At 49.7% G+C, this 15996-nt stretch overlaps 7 protein-coding genes across 7 annotated transcripts; 6 read left to right on the top strand and 1 right to left on the bottom strand.

Moving 5' to 3' along the window:
* Positions 1-577: 577 nt before the first annotated feature.
* On the top strand, positions 578-2441 carry yap1 (putative bZIP transcription factor AP-1/Yap1; the record flags this gene model as incomplete). Its single annotated transcript, XM_022540309.1, has 3 exons — positions 578-1063; positions 1119-2236; positions 2291-2441. 3 exons carry the CDS (start codon positions 578-580, stop codon positions 2439-2441), a joined length of 1755 nt encoding a protein of 584 aa, XP_022402921.1.
* A 636-nt stretch (positions 2442-3077) lies between these two features.
* Positions 3078-3891, top strand: ASPGLDRAFT_45279 (uncharacterized protein). The gene has a single exon (XM_022546204.1). It carries the CDS (start codon positions 3112-3114, stop codon positions 3580-3582), a length of 471 nt encoding a protein of 156 aa, XP_022402922.1. The 5' UTR covers positions 3078-3111; the 3' UTR covers positions 3583-3891.
* A 423-nt stretch (positions 3892-4314) lies between these two features.
* Positions 4315-5238, top strand: ASPGLDRAFT_122261 (uncharacterized protein; the record flags this gene model as incomplete). Its single annotated transcript, XM_022540306.1, has 4 exons — positions 4315-4484; positions 4555-4722; positions 4784-4831; positions 4887-5238. The coding sequence occupies 4 exons, from the start codon at positions 4315-4317 to the stop codon at positions 5236-5238; spliced, it is 738 nt and encodes a 245-aa protein (XP_022402923.1).
* Positions 5239-6546: 1308 nt separating this feature from the next.
* On the bottom strand, positions 6547-7091 carry ASPGLDRAFT_45282 (uncharacterized protein). The gene has a single exon (XM_022546205.1). It carries the CDS (start codon positions 7048-7050, stop codon positions 6592-6594), a length of 459 nt encoding a protein of 152 aa, XP_022402924.1. The 5' UTR covers positions 7051-7091; the 3' UTR covers positions 6547-6591.
* Positions 7092-8323: 1232 nt separating this feature from the next.
* ASPGLDRAFT_73312 (uncharacterized protein) lies at positions 8324-9588 on the top strand (the record flags this gene model as incomplete). The annotated part of the gene is made up of 5 exons (XM_022549665.1): positions 8324-8872; positions 8921-9032; positions 9076-9166; positions 9212-9296; positions 9348-9588. The coding sequence occupies exons 1-5, from the start codon at positions 8403-8405 to the stop codon at positions 9586-9588; spliced, it is 999 nt and encodes a 332-aa protein (XP_022402925.1). The 5' UTR covers positions 8324-8402.
* A 202-nt stretch (positions 9589-9790) lies between these two features.
* Positions 9791-11301, top strand: ASPGLDRAFT_45284 (oxidoreductase, short chain dehydrogenase/reductase family). The gene is made up of 4 exons (XM_022546206.1): positions 9791-10053; positions 10109-10472; positions 10521-10882; positions 10932-11301. The coding sequence occupies exons 1-4, from the start codon at positions 9903-9905 to the stop codon at positions 10949-10951; spliced, it is 897 nt and encodes a 298-aa protein (XP_022402926.1). The 5' UTR covers positions 9791-9902; the 3' UTR covers positions 10952-11301.
* A 112-nt stretch (positions 11302-11413) lies between these two features.
* ncr1 (sphingolipid transporter NCR1) lies at positions 11414-15990 on the top strand. The gene is made up of 3 exons (XM_022546207.1): positions 11414-11983; positions 12035-15491; positions 15544-15990. Exons 1-3 carry the CDS (start codon positions 11720-11722, stop codon positions 15645-15647), a joined length of 3825 nt encoding a protein of 1274 aa, XP_022402927.1. The 5' UTR covers positions 11414-11719; the 3' UTR covers positions 15648-15990.
* The last annotated feature ends 6 nt before the right edge of the window (positions 15991-15996 follow it).

Consider the following 15996-nt stretch of genomic DNA (forward strand, 5'->3'; position numbering starts at 1 on the left):
TCATCATCAAATCCTGCTTCATTTCTGCTTGTCTCCGTTACCCGGATTACCTGTTCCCCTCGCTTGACAAAGGTCCCAATTCGTTCTGGAACCCCTCCGATCATTGGACGCCTGCTCAATTTCGCTTTCTCACCGCATCCAGCCGCCTTGAAGCCCCTCATTGTACTCATTCGCGCTCCTGACAAGAATTTCTTCGGGGCACTTCGCCGTCTTTTATACTGAATTTCTGTGCTCATATCAATCTTATTATTCGTGACATCATCGCCTGACCGATCCTTCGTGTCCTCTTTCCCCGGTTTATTCCTTTGTGAATTCTCGGGCCATACGTCGAATTTCTATCCGAAACGTTGAAGGTTTGCACGCTACCTTACCATCGGACTGCATCTCGTTGTCATCAAAGAGGTTGGATTGTTCGGTTAATGCGTGTTGAGAGGCGACCACACAACGTTCATTTCTTTCGTCGTCGCGCCAGCTGCGACACCTTCCATCGATACGACAAACGGGCAGGAGGCCCGGCCACTCTTCTAATTTAACGATTCAACCCAACAAAGATACCCCATACACCAATAATTTCACCATGACAGACTACAATTCCCTTTACCAACAAGGTCTCTACCTCTCCCCTGATCAACAAGATCTCCTCCTTGCCGCCCTCTCTTCGAACAATTCGTCGCAGAAACAGCAAAATAAAAGCCCGCAAACAAAGACAGAGTCAAATGGCACACCGAAGCACACACCTGCGGGTAGCGTCAACGTCTCTCCATCTGCAGGCAATGACCCGTTTGGAAATCAGTCCGGCGGGCTGGGATATGGCGATGACGACAGTCCGTTCCTCGACTTCAACCCCGATGCGGATTTCGACTTTCAAGGGTCCGAAAGTTTGATTGGAGATATCCCCGGGAGCGTTCCACCCTCAGATGATTATGAGCCTGGTGATAAGAGGAAGGACATGGACGGAAAGTCCGAAAACGAGAACGAGGAATCGGGAGGTAAAAAGCGAAGAGAGAGTGATTCACAGGCCAAGAAGCCAGGCCGGAAGCCATTGACTTCGGAGCCGACTTCAGTAAGATCCATGTCGGTTTTCCATGGTTATGTTTTACTAACCTGGTGTCCTGTAGAAGCGCAAAGCCCAAAATCGAGCCGCACAGCGGGCATTCCGTGAACGCAAGGAAAAGCATCTCAAGGACTTGGAGATCAAGGTGGATGAACTGCAAAAATCATCTGATAATACGACCCAGGAGAATGGTCTCTTGCGTGCGCAGATGGAACGTATGCAGGTCGAACTCAAAGAGTATCGCAAGCGTCTCTCATTGCTTACCAGAGGCAATGGAATCTCAGCAATGAGTGCCATTCCGGGTGCCTATTCAAAGAATATGCAAGGATTGAACAACGAGTTCCTCTTCGACTTCCCCAAGTTTGGAGATTTGCCCGGTTCGCACATTTTTAATAACGGCCAGTCCAAACCGAACGACGCCCAATCTATGTCAGGACGCAGTCTTCCCTCAGCACCTGGTGTCCTAAATCGTGATGCTTTGGATATGCCGAGAGCCAACGGTGGTCATCAGTCACCGGCTTCTCAACACACTCCGAGATCAGACAGTGGAACCCCCAAGGGTAGTGTCCATGATCAAACCGCAGCCAAGCCCGGCTCGACTCACCATGTCAAAAAATCGACTACGCACGACACCTCCAATTCGGACTCCCCATGCTCCTCGTCGGATTCGCATCACAGCCGGGGTCCCTCTTCCAAGGGAACCTCGCCGGAACCCTCCCCCGCCGCGGAAAAGCCTGACTCTAACCATGTGCATTCGTGTGGCATCGATGGCGAGAGCTCTTTCTGTGCACAACTCGGCCTTGCGTGTGGGAATATCAACAATCCTATTCCCGCTGTGAGAATTCCATCCGTCAGTGCTACGAGTACGCCTCAGGAGCAACCGGGTCAGTCGGAAGATGCTGGTCTCGATCTCATGGCCCAACAGAATGGGGGACAATTCGACCCTGTGCTTTTTGGCGACTGGCGCGAGCCACAAGATGCCGTCCTGTCGCAGGATTTCGGTACCTTCTTCGATGATGCCTTCCCGCTGCCGGATCTGGGTAGCCCGTCTCACAACTTCAACGAGCTTATGGATCCATCGGCGCACAAGAAGAATCCCGTTGCGGGACTTGACAAGCTGGATGAGGACGAAGTGGTTCCTGGTGAGGATCAGTCGCAAATGATGTCGTGTAACAAGATTTGGTATGCTATTCCTCCTTGTTGGAGATATGTGACTTCAATGCTAACTCCCAACAGGGACCGTCTGCAATCGATGGAGAAATTCCGAAATGGCGAAATCGATGTCGACAATCTTTGTTCGGAATTGCGCACCAAGGCCCGATGCTCAGAAGGCGGCGTCGTGGTCAACGAGAGGGATGTGACCGATATCATGGGACGCGTCAAATAAACCACAGCGTTCTGTATAATGTTCTTATGATTCGCGTCTTTTGCCACTCCCGCGATTCGATGTTGTGTTACGATTGATATGTTCGAGGTCTTAATCTTCTCTCAGTATAGGTCTTGTTTGTTTGATAATTTGTATACGGTGAATATCGGGAATTTATCCTGTATGCATGGTCGGTTGGGTTCAGCATTGTATAGTGTTTTGTTGGGAGGGTTGTATATCAGATTGTTTACAATGTACTATTGTGCTATTGCACATTTCTGAGCATCTAGCCTGAACCGACCTTGACCCATAGAACACGAGTAGCCGCAAAGGGTAATAGCCTATTGTTTGCCAACCTCCACCAAGGCTCTTTGATTGCGATGCGCACCGCACCAAGGAAACCAAGGAATGCCATGCAAACACTAACCCTGCTGTTGGATCTGGAGAGATCCTGAGTGGGCTTTTAATAGTCAATATATTAATGGCATACGTATGCAGTCAGCATTAATAGGGGGGCATCTCTCACATACTGCGGAGTACGTCATCAGTGGGGCCTACCCCAGGTACGGTTAGAATTCACGTGTTTGTCAGGAGTACAGGTACATATTTGGGGCGCATTCTTTTCTGGCACCAGACAAACAAACAGATTACTACTCTCGAGATACGAAATACACAACATACGGAATACACAATGAATCCTTTCTTCAGTTCAACGCCCGCACCGGGATATACGCAGCTACACAACCAACCATCATCAGATACCGAACCTCCATCAACCTGGGAAAACATCAACCCCCCAATGTCCCCCTCCACCCAGTTCACGAACACACCATCTCCAGAACCCCCTTCCATCGCACAAGATCAATCCACAACAACAACAGCAACAAAACAAGAACGCACCGCACAACACCCACCCCGCTACAACGATATCAGCGGCGCCGTGATAGTCGACTGGGACGGTTCCCCGCGCTTCCTCTCACCACAGGAAGAGCAAGAACGACAAACTGCGCTGGAGAATGCCGTGCGCGAGAAGATGCTGGGGTTACCGAGGAAGACGGAGTTTGCGTGGGCCAGGCCAGATGTTTCGATTGGGGATGGGTTGCCGGCGTATGAGCCTGCGGAGAAGGAGATGGGGAAGGGGGAGGGAGATGGGGTTGTTTGATTTGGATTGAATTGGTGATAAAGGACGGGTTTGGTGGAGTGTTTTTGGTGTTTATGCGGGATTTGAGGGGTATGGTGTTTGTTTCTTTGGGTTGGATGTAAGGCGTATAATTGGTTACATGGATTGGCGACATTGGGATATTGTTTTTGAGTCTGCTAGAATGACAGGCTATTTCTAGAGTGTGTGGTATTGTACCTATGGAATTCGGATTGAGATCACATATTAGGTGTGTACAAATGATCTCCTATAGCAAATCAATTGGAAATTGAAGCGCAAGCCACATCCTGTTTCCTCAGGATAAGAGCAACAACAAGCGGGCTTTCATTTTCAATCCATGTCATTGTAGCCAATAAAGGGAGTTCTGTATTTCCATACTATGTACTACTAATTGCTCAAGCTTCTCGGGATTCGGGACTCGGGGGACTCGGAGGACTCGGGATCTGGTCCGGTATTTAATGCGCATTATGGCAGTTTGATGTTATAACATGCACAAGTCCGCCAGAAAGATCAAAATAGAAACACTAACTAGCAGCTGCAGGAGCACGGTCGTTTTCGCATGTTGGACCGCAACAGAGCTTCTTCTTTTTCTCCCCACGCCTGCCTTTTATTGACGACTACTTATTTATGAACAACTACTTATTCTTCTTATGCAATGAGCTGACCCCCACCATACGGCTTGCCCCTCTGGTTCTTGTTTATCAGTGAAATCGGCCCCTCGTCAGAACCCCGCGGATGTTGTCTACCGATGACCGGTGCTGCTTTCGGCCCGACATGCTCTACAGGACCGGCGGCCAGGGATCAATGCGCTATTTCTTCCTTCATGGGAGCCACGAGAAAGCTTCATGTTCAGACCAAGTGGTAGTGGAAGCAAACGTCGCTGTCCTGAGCCAACGAGGCGATTTGTGAGTCGCATCACCTCTTCCTCTACCCGGTTGAAAGCGCCAGTGTTAACAAGTAGTTGTTCATCATTAGGATATTCGGTAGCACTGATGAGAATAGCGCCTCGCGGTATCGGTTCGTCGACGGAGTTTGTACGCATGTCAATGGGCAGGGCGATATATCCATCCCCGCAAGCCAATTTGTCCAAACACTTTTGAAGAATGTTAGCATACCCACTCTGATAGTGGCTGAAGTTCCAATGTGCGTTTCAACACTAGTACTCGACTCCCCCGGTTTTGACGGGTCACTGATCGATAAACAGTGATCAATCTGAAATATCTCCCTATGTCCAAGACCGATATGTATACATGTCCGTCACTCCAGTGCACTCTTAATTCACTCATTCGCTAACGATCGATGCCCAGAGCACTAATGGTGACCGGAAGAAGTGACCTCGAATTATGCCACCAGAACGACCGTCTTTATCTTTACAAAATGATGCGCACCTTCGTCCCACGCTTCGTTCAGTCGATGTCCCACAAAAGCAGCGATTACCTACCCGGTGATGCGAAGAACCTATGCAAGGAGGCGGCAGAGCGGATGGAATCCTTGGGAGAAGATCCTGAATTTTCTGGGTTTCTACAACTTTATCGCCAGCGATATTGCGGTAGGCTTGTAATAGGACAGAGGGAGATACTGGAGTCGTGTCTTCTTCATAGTCTGAAGATGCCATTCGAGTTGATAGCTTCTATTCGACAGGGCTTGGTACGGCTTTAACGACTTCTTTTATTTGTCATCGAACCGACAATGAATAACTACAACACCGCACGAGATATGGGTTACTTGAGAGAGAAACGGAAGTGGTCAAATGCAATATTGAAAACATGGAAGCAATAGAAGATCATCGAGGAAGACAGTGACCGTGGTTTCCCAAACAGACAGCAACGAAGCCATGCATGTCAGAACACAGATCTGGAGAGGCACCATGTCCCTGCTCGTTGACTTGACATCATGTCTCGAAGCTCTTGACGTGCAATAACCGAATCCTCGGCTGCTATTCTCAAACAATCCCTCAGGTGATTCTCAATAGCATCCTGATCTCTCTTGAAGCTCAACGGCCCGTCCAGAATCTTCACCTCGCCATCCGGCTTCGTATGGGAAAATTCACACTTTATACCACCAACAGCCGAGGCTGCAAGCGCAAACATATTCCAAATACTGACAGGCTCTTGCTGTCGGGCCGCAACAATCTTCTGAACCTCCGGCACCAACCGAGCTCTCAAAAGTCTCAATGTCTTCGGAAACAGAAACATATCCCGTCAAAATTGTCCAGCCATATTTTTTTTTTCAATCATAAGCTCCTTGTATGTCCTTGGGGGTTCTCAAGACGGCTGGAATACATCCATGGGTCCTCTAACAGAGGAATCGACTTTTCTCAACAACTGGTGGAGATATTTGGTGCAGTAAGAGTCAAAGCCTTCTAAATCGGCACCTATTGATTTTTGGTTAAAGTCCTCGAGGGCTCTGAAAATCTCGGCGTTGTTCATGGCTTTCTGCAGGCTGGTTGGTTACGATGAGATCTCTGAAAGGTAGGACTCGTTGGCTTGCCTGTTTGTTTTCATCAACTCTTTTGATTCTGGATGCCAACTGTAGTAATCAGTCCTGGTTTTGAACGGTTTTGGTCGGTTTCTGATAGGCGCAGGCTGGTCAGCGTCTGAATAATTCTTTGTCGCGGCCAATCGTAAGCTGCCATTTCAAATTGGGCCAGGCGCAGCTGTCAGGTAGTACCGTGTCCATAGTACGTGTGACAGGAAGCTAGAGGTTCTTAGAAGCAGAAGTCTGATAGGTCAGGATGTCCAGAAGAAAAGTAGGGCTTTTCGAGGACAAATGAGAAACTTGCTTGCCTAATGGATGCAGTCGGATTGCAAGAATATACTTCTCAGATAGACCTACGTAAATGCTCTAGCTGAATCGGAGTTTCAGTCTCATTATTGTTCTGTTAAGCTGGGACTCTTCTCACCTACATTTACTCCACGTATGTATAAGCCAATAATCTCTAAATAAAATGTCTAATACAGACAATAGCCACAACACACCACCAGATCCTCAAATCTCGCTAGCAGGTTTGCTTTACTCCTCACGAAACGAACACCTCTCCAAAACCTGCCCCAAAGCACCCTGGACACCAACATCCCTCCTCTTAAGACTCAACGGCCCCTCCACCCCAATCCAAACACCCCCATCCGGATACCTCACCACCTCAACAAAAGCACCCTTCAAACCCCCGACCATCGTCGCCGCAAAAGCAAACGCAGTACAAGTCTCCTCCCGAGCCCCAATATCTTTGAAAAGCACCCGCGACAGGCTTTCCTTCATGGTCTCGAGGTCCTCTATGTCTGAGACTTCGCCGCGCAGGAGTGTACGTGTGGTTTTGTCTCGCATGATGAATGTCTTGTCGGAGCGGACGAATACTTCGGTGGAGGGTTCAATTGTGGTGCTTAGGTTGTTGAGGTAGTGTTTGCAGTAGTTGTAGAGGCTTTTGAGGTCGCCTGCCTCGGCTTTTTGGTATAGGGTTTCGAGGTCGGGCATTGTGGCTTGCAGAGGTTAAATCAATTGAATTGGATCTTGGGAGATAGGAGTCTTACTTGGTATTGTTTTCTGGCGTAGCAACGATTCTTGAATCGAGGAAACTGATTCTGTGGATTGGTCTTGAGAGCTTTATAGCTCGGCCTGGCAAGCTATTATATTATTGTTTGTCTTTTAATCTACATCAGAACCAATCGCCCCCTACAATTTCCAAGCCAAACCAATACCCCTGCCCAGGTAACGTCACTATCACAATGCATGGTGCGACAGACAAAGAGGATAGTATGCTTAAAATAAATCAGGAATAGGGTAAACAAGGTGAATAGCTGTCAGGGTGTTTCTTGGCCAATGAGCAGTTTTGTTGACGTCTGCAGTCCGCAGTCATACTGCAGGAACATGGATGTCGGTGAGATATGTCTACATGGGCACGTCATTAGGTTCAGGGATTGGAGTTGGGTTGAGTAATGGTTATCGATTGGATTTATTCGTAGTGTGTGATTGCAAGCTGGGATGTACGTGTGTACTAATTGACTAGGGCTGGTTTATTTTGGTGAACGCAAACAGGGGCAGAATAAGCGAATTTACAATGCAAATTCTTTTCTTTGTTGGTTATGTTTTGGTGTGTCAGTAATGCGTACGGAGTAATAGGCGCGTATATCGGAGTACGGATACCTTAGGGTTGGCGAGCAGCACACAATCTGAGCAGGATAGCAACTAAGGCGCATAGTGAAGAATTGAGAATGAGCCAATGTTTCAAGTTATTTTATATTTTGTGCTAGATGCAACGACAAATGCTAGTTTCTACAGTGTGGCGAGGCCAATATGCTCAAGCTGCTCTGAGCGTCAAACAAGATGTGAACGCGAAACTCCAGCGTCTAGACAAATGAAGGGTTACGGCAAGGTCTGACATTTCAAGTCTGCCCTTGATGGATTGTACAATGAGTGAGGAGAGGTTAATATTTCCGCGTTGGCTATGCATTTTGTCTTTATTACAGTGAGGTAAGTCATCATGAACGAATGGTAATTCTCCCGACAACGAGATCGACTGTATGATTGACTGAACTCGCGAGCAAGCTCTATGCTTATTGCAGCTGCCTATGAGCTCGTCTAACATACAGTCATATCTCTTATCTCTATATAACATTGCCTTCGATTGTTGACCTCCCACTTGATACCCTACTAGGGCAGAACCGATCCATGCCTCGAGTGTTCCAAATCTGACTTCATTTGTTAACATTAGCTTATCATGACGTGGTATATTCTAAGATAAATACATCTTCCCCAGGGGCTAATCCTTTGATTCCCCCATCCTCACTCGACTCCAACGAAAGATCACATCAGCCTGTCCACCCGCCATGTCCCGCAATGTCTGCATCACCTCCGTCGAAGGCAACACCGGCTTCGTAATCGCCGAACTCCTCCTCAGCGACGAAAACTTCTCCAAGTTCGTCACCTCCGTCTCAGGCCTAACCCTCAACCCCACCGCCGAACGCTGTAAAGACCTAACCCAGCTCGGCGCCACCATCGTCCCGCACCAGCCCGGCCGCGTCAAGAATGTCGCGGCCAGCATCAAGGGCACGGACGCGGACACGGTGTGCGTGATTCCGCCGGTGTCGAAGCATAAGATCGATGTTACGGCGGAGTTGATTGAGGCGGCGAAGATGGCGGATGTTCCGAATATTGTGTTTCTTAGTGCTGCCGGGTGTGATCTGGCGGAGAGGGATAGGCAGCCCCGGTTGAGGGAATTTGTGGATTTGGAGGCGTTGTTTATGGGGGTTAAGGGGGATGCGTCGTCGAGGACGGGGGAGTGTCCAGTTATTATTCGGTATTTTCCCCCTCGTACTGGTTGATTTGGTTGGTTGTTAATGGTTAGGGCCGGTTTCTATGCTGAGAATCTGCTTTCGTATGCTCATCAAGCCAAAGAAGAAGGTGCCCTCCCTTTGCCTATTGGGCAGCAACATAAGTTTGCTCCGGTTGCGTTAGGCGTGAATCTACCTTCTTTATGTATGAGCATAGCTGACAATGCAGGACGTTGCACTCCTGGCTGCCCATGTATTAGCAGGAAAGGGCTCTCATGGATTGGATGATAAGCATCGTGGTCAATTGATGACCATTACTAGTATTCATACCTACAAAATAAACATAGCTAGGGCTAACGAGCCAGGCCCAACCCTCCTAAACGGCCAAGAACTCGCCAAAGCAGCCAGCGAAGCCCTGAAAGCCGATATGGAATTCGAGGACATTTCCGAGTACACTTCCTCCCTTCCCCTTTTACAATAGTGCGGAACTAACAAACACAGACGCGAAGCAAAACAAGTCCTCCGCAAGCACACCGACACCGACGACACGGAGATCCAGTTCCTAGTCGAATACTACTCGCTCGTCCGCGAGGGCAAGACGAACTACGTGGCTACCACTGCGTTCCGCGATGTCACAATGGGCGAGGAGCCGCAGAAGCCGCATGAGTTCTTTAAGATTTACGGAGAGGAGTTTACGCCGAATAGGAAGGGGGCGAAGAGGAGGAAGGTTGATGGGAAATAATCGGAGTATACTGTCGGGTGGGATAGGCAATGGTACTTGGTGTATGTCTGCTTACTTTTGTTTGGTTAAAATAGCTTAATACTACCATTGTCACTTTTATAGTACTTGCGAAGAGTCCGGGGCACTGCGGCCCGAAGCCACATCGTGTTACAGTCTGGGGTAATCGATGCGGAGAAAGCAGGGCGGAATATATATAGCCAACGCGGGGTGGTCTTCAATTCACTGACGGAGAACCGGGTTCATTTCTTCGTATCTGAATTATCCTTTTTCTTACCATACAGTTGAAGGTCGGTACTTCTATATCCAGCTTCAAGATGTCCGTCCCCCTCCCGAAGATGCCATGGATTCAGCTGGGAGAGCTCGATCCAGCTTCTACGTTGACGCCCCCACCGGCTTTGTTCCCGGAAAACACCACGGCTCAGCAGAGGGCAGCGATGAGGTTTGGTGTTAATGGGAATGCAGTGTGTATGTGACTCGAACAAACTACTATGTTGTATACTAACGAGCCATCCTATGCCAGTTACTGGCGGCACAGGCATGCTAGCTCTCGCTTCAGCCCGAGCCCTCCTCGAACACGGTCTCTCTGGAATCGCCCTACTTGATCTACCCACTGCCATAGAAAAAGGACAATTAGCTGTCGAGACTCTTCGAAAAGACTTCCCCGGCGCGAAAATCCTGGCGGAACCATGCGATGTCACGGATGCGGATGGAATGCGCGAGACTATACAGAAGGTCAGAGATCAGCTAGGAGATCTCACTATCCTCTGTTGTTTTGCTGGTATGGTCAATTGCGTTGCGGCAGAGAACCTGTCCATCGAGCAGTGGAGACGGGTGATCGATGTCAACACGACTGGTTCATGGATTGCTGCGCAAACTGTTGGGAAGTGAGTTTTCATATCCCACTGTCCTGCAACATAAGCTAACACAAGCAGACACATGATATCCAGCGGCCGCGGTGGAAAAGTCGTCCTAATCTCCTCCATCAGCGGCCACCGCGTCAACTACCCCCAGCCCCAAATCGTCTACAACGTCTCCAAATCCGCCGTCCTGCACATGCGCGACAGTCTCGCTGCGGAATGGACTCGGTATGGCATCCGCGTCAACTCCATCTCACCCGGATACATGGATACTGTTCTCAATGAGGGTGAGGATCTTGCGCCTTGGCGAGCGATCTGGGCGGATCGCAATCCGATGCGCAGGATGGGGTCGCCGCAGGAGATGACTGGGCCGGTTGTTTTTCTTTGTAGTGATATTGGGGGGAGCTATGTGAATGGGACGGGTTTGGTTGTTGATGGTAGGTTCATTGATCCGGTTGATAGCTCCAATGCTGACGATATTATCAGGAGGTGGATTGGTCTTTTAAACGAATGCACAACTGTCGATGCTCCCTATATCCTCAAAAAGACCAGGAATGATCGGGCATATGTTGTGGCCTTGACACCTGATTTCCACAAGTGAGGCGTGGATCGACTGTGCAGATTGAAGTCTTCTGATTCGAGCCACGACAGAGCATGCAGGTGTTGTGTTCAAGCAAAGTAATGAAGTAGAACAGCTGTGTGCTCCTTTGCCATCCTTTTCGCGATATATTATACGGCATCAATTACCCCTGGTAAGCGTGTGTGAATGTGAGCCAGTCAATTCATTGTTCTGGTCCAGTAGAGAATCAGCATTTATACCAGGTCCCATAGTACATAAGACCAGGTTCTCCGACCTTGATGTAGTTGTACTAGCATCCCCAGTCTGGGCTCCGCTTACGTAGTGACCGCCCTTGCAGTCTATCCGTCATCGTCATCGCCCAAGCTCTCCAACTCTCCTATATTCATCCATTCTATCTTTCCCCGGGCTGATGCTCAGCCAAACAACTCATGCACTCCTGGTCTTTTTTTAGCGTGTTTTGGATATAATTGCGACACGCTCCGGATTCCTCCGTCCGAAGCAGATCACCTCAGCTGGCGTTCCTGAGCGCTGCAACCGCTTTCGGATCATCCACGGTCTCACGAACATTTCTCGACGTCGACGGCGCTGAGCTGGGATTTGGATACGGAATCTACTATTTATTTCCTCTAGGAACCTCACGAGCCAATTACCGATTCTTGTCGAGCCGGATCTCGTCACGAACCAACCCCCAAAGATGCGGGGACTCCGCTTCATCCCCATCGTCGGCGCCCTCTTGTCATCGTCATCACCGGTCCTCGCTGAAGGAGAAACAAAGATACATGAGGAGGGTCGCTGTGCTATCCGTGGTCATTGCGGGAAACAATCGTTCTTTGGTGGAGAGCTGCCATGTCCTGATAATGGTCTTGCGGAGAAACCGGAGGCTCCGGTTAGGAAGAAGCTGGTCGATCTGTGCGGAAGTAAATGGGAAGAGGGGCCGGTTTGTTGTCTTGGGGAGCAGGTACGTCATCCTTTAAGTGGAAGGAGGAGGACTATGGACTAATAATGGCAGGTCGACGCGCTGGCGAGTAACCTGAAGCTCGCCGAATCAATCATCGCATCGTGTCCTGCGTGTAGGGAGAACTTCTACGACATCTTCTGTACCTTTACCTGCTCGCCCGACCAGTCGCTTTTCGTGAACATCACCGAGACGGAAAAGGCTAGTTCTGGGAAATACCTTGTGACCGAAATAGAGAACGTCTGGTCGGAGGAATATCAGAGTGGATTCTACGACAGCTGCAAGAATGTGAAGAACGGTGCATCTGGCGGCAAGGCCATCGATTTCATCGGTGGTGGCGCCAAAAACTACGCTCAGTTCCTCAAATTCCTTGGAGACAAGAAATTGCTGGGTAGCCCGTTCCAGATCAACTACAGAACAGAGCCTAGTGATGATGACCAGGGCATGAAGGCTTTGCCCATGAAGCCAAAGTCTTGCAATGATCCCGACGAGGCCTTCCGCTGCTCCTGCGTGGATTGTCCGGAGGTTTGCAAGCCGTTGCCTGAGGTTGACACGGTTCACTACTGCCACGTTGGTCTGCTTCCGTGCCTGTCTTTCTCTGTCATCCTCGTTTACTCCATCTTCCTGCTGTTGATCGTGGCGGTATCGAGCTACTTCACGTACAGAGAACACCGCTACCGCAAGCCTGAACGCGTTCGATTGCTTCAGGACCCTGCACCAAGTGACGACGAGGATGAGGGTGATATTGTTCATGCTGGCGGATATCTCGAGCAGCCGCGCGGTGTGTACAAATTGAACTCTGCTTTGGGCGCGCTTTTCAGCCGGATTGGAGGTGCTTGCGCCCGCTTCCCGGCAATCACGATCGTCACCAGTATCATTGTGGTCGGTCTGATGAGCTTGGGTTGGCTGGGATTCACCGTCGAAACGGATCCGGTACGCTTGTGGGTTAGTCCTAGCTCACCGGCTGCGCAGGAGAAGGTGTATTTCGATGAGAACTTTGGACCTTTCTACCGGGCCGAGCAAGCCTTCCTTGTGAACGACAGTGCTCCCGATGGACACGGGCGGGTTCTGGATTACGATACATTGAGCTGGTGGTTTGATGTCGAGTCTCGTGTTCGGCGGATGATTTCGTTGGACCGCGAACTGATCTTGGACGACGTCTGCTTCAAGCCTACCGGTGATGCATGTGTCATTCAATCCGTGACTGGTTACTTTGGCGGTACCGTATGGAATCTTGACCCTGACACTTGGGAGGAACGGCTTAGGCACTGTCTGGATTCGCCCGGTGATGTGAGCTGTCTACCTGACTTCAGCCAGCCTCTTAAGCCGGAGATGATTCTGGGTGGATATGAACACACCGGAGACCCGTTTGACGCTCAAGCATTGGTTGCCACATGGGTCGTAAACAACCACGCTCAAGGTAGTGAAGGAGAAGCCAAGGCCATGGATTGGGAAGACAGCTTCAAGCGCATCTTCGAGGTCGTGCAGGAAGAGGCCAATGAACGTGGACTACGAGTTTCTTTTAACGCTGAGATCAGTCTGGAACAGGAATTGAACAAGTCCACCAATACAGACGCGAAGATTGTGGTGATCAGCTACATCATCATGTTTATCTATGCGTCGCTTGCGTTGGGCTCGGTCACGGTCACCTGGAGGTCTCTGTTCAGTAACCCTGCCAACGCTTTGGTCCAGTCGAAGTTTACTCTGGGAATTGTCGGAATCGCCATTGTTCTGATGTCCGTCTCAGCGTCGGTTGGACTCTTCTCTGTGACTGGCATAAAGGCGACACTGATCATCGCAGAGGTCATCCCGTTCCTTGTCCTTGCTGTCGGTGTAGACAATATCTTCTTGATTGTCCACGAGTTCGAGCGAATCAACGTCAGTCATCCGGATGAAGAAATTGACGAGCGGGTAGCTCGCGCGGTAGGAAGAATTGGCCCCAGTATCTTCCTCTCCGCTATCACGGAGACCGTCGCATTCGCCCTTGGTGTTTTCGTTGGAATGCCAGCCGTGAAGAACTTCGCCGCTTACGCTGCTGGGGCAGTTTTCATCAATGCCATCCTGCAGATTACTATGTTCATCTCCGTCCTTGCGCTGAACCAGAAACGGGTCGAAAGTCTGCGCGCGGACTGTCTCCCATGTCTCACCGTCCGCAAAGCGAATTCATCCGGCATGCCAGATGAACCGTTGTACGAAGATCAGGAGGCAGAGAGCGGACTTCAGCAATTTATCCGTAAGGTGTATGCACCGATTATCCTTGAGCGCCGGGTCAAGGCCGTTGTTGTGATTGCGTTTTTAGGTCTTTTAACAGCTGGTCTGGCTTTGATACCTAAACTGCCCCTTGGATTGGACCAACGCATCGCGTTGCCCAGCGACTCTTACCTGATTCAGTACTTTAATGATCTCGATGATTACTTCGGTACCGGGCAGCCTGTGTACTTTGTGACGCGGGACGTCAACATAACCGAGCGCAGCCATCAACAACAGCTCTGCGGGCGCTTTACGTCGTGCGATGAGTACTCGCTGCCATTCGTCTTGGAGCAGGAGTCGAAGCGGCCGAATGTTTCGTACATCGCGGGATCAGTTGCCAGCTGGATCGATGACTTCTTCTACTGGCTCAACCCGCAGCAGGATTGCTGTAAAGAGAATGGGAAAGTTTGTTTCGAGGACCGAGCTATTCCATGGAATATTTCCCTTTATGGTATGCCTGAGGGAGATGAGTTTGTCCACTACGTGCAGAAATGGATCGAGTCGCCTACAGATGCCTCATGCCCATTGGGAGGAAAGGCGCCTTATAGCAACGCCCTTGTCATTGATCCCAAGCGGATTACGACTAGCGCCACCAATTTCAGGACTAGCCACACCCCTCTGCGGTCTCAGGATGACTACATCCAGTCGTACATTTCTGTACGTCGCATCGCAGATGACATCTCGAGGGAGCACAATATCGATGTGTTCCCGTACGCCAAATCGTACATATTCTTCGACCAGTACGTGTCCATTGTGCAATTGACTGGTACGTTGCTTGGATCTGCCGTTGCCATTATCTTCGCCATCACCTCTACCATCTTGGGTTCAATCGCGACTGGAGTTGTTGTTACTACAACGGTGGTCATGATCGTGGTGGACATTATCGGCACCATGGCCATCGCTGGCGTCTCACTCAACGCCGTGTCGTTGGTCAACCTAGTCATTTGCGTCGGAATCGGCGTGGAATTCTGCGCCCACATCGCCCGTGCATTCATGTTTCCTTCGCGAACCATCATGGCCAAGGTCCCTACCAAATTCCGCGGCAAGGATGCCAGGGCCTGGACAGCACTGGTCAATGTCGGCGGTAGTGTGTTCAGCGGTATCACCGTGACCAAGTTGTTGGGTGTTTGTGTGTTGGCATTTACGCGAAGCAAGATTTTCGAGATCTACTACTTCCGTGTTTGGTTAGCGTTGGTGGTTTTTGCTGCGATTCATGCACTTATTTTCCTGCCGGTGGCGCTTAGCTACTTTGGCGGCGATGGTCGGTTCCTTCCTTCTTTTCTTTAATTCGATTGCATGTGCTGACGATATAGGATACGCGGATCCTGGATCCGATGGAGGTCTGGAAGAAAACCTTGCGTCTAGGGGATACCGGTCTATCCTGGCTGATGACGATTACGACTCGGAAGAATACTAGTGTGCCCTCATATGGCCACGACAAAAGACCATTGCTATGCTATTGTGTCTGAATGATTGGATAATGAGGTTTTTTTGTTTTTTTGTCTTCATGTCTTGCTTGTATGTATGAGAAAGGAGTTTGGGTACTGGAGTTTGGACAGTTTCGCGAATAAATATGTCGCTCTTATTCCGTGGGAGAGAGATATATCTAGTCAGTTGGTCCAATTGAGTTGGCTGGTCTTGAACTAGATCCATGGGTGTAGGCTATAAGTATACTAAAACAGGCAGGTGGAGTCCCGTGACCGCGAAAAACACGTGCAAACGCGGTGAGAAGAAAAAAACTGAATTTTCATAGAGTGGGCTGTTTT

The sequence above is a fragment of the Aspergillus glaucus genome (assembly GCF_001890805.1).
Source record: "Aspergillus glaucus CBS 516.65 unplaced genomic scaffold ASPGLscaffold_6, whole genome shotgun sequence".
Classification (NCBI taxonomy): Eukaryota; Fungi; Ascomycota; class Eurotiomycetes; order Eurotiales; family Aspergillaceae; genus Aspergillus; species Aspergillus glaucus.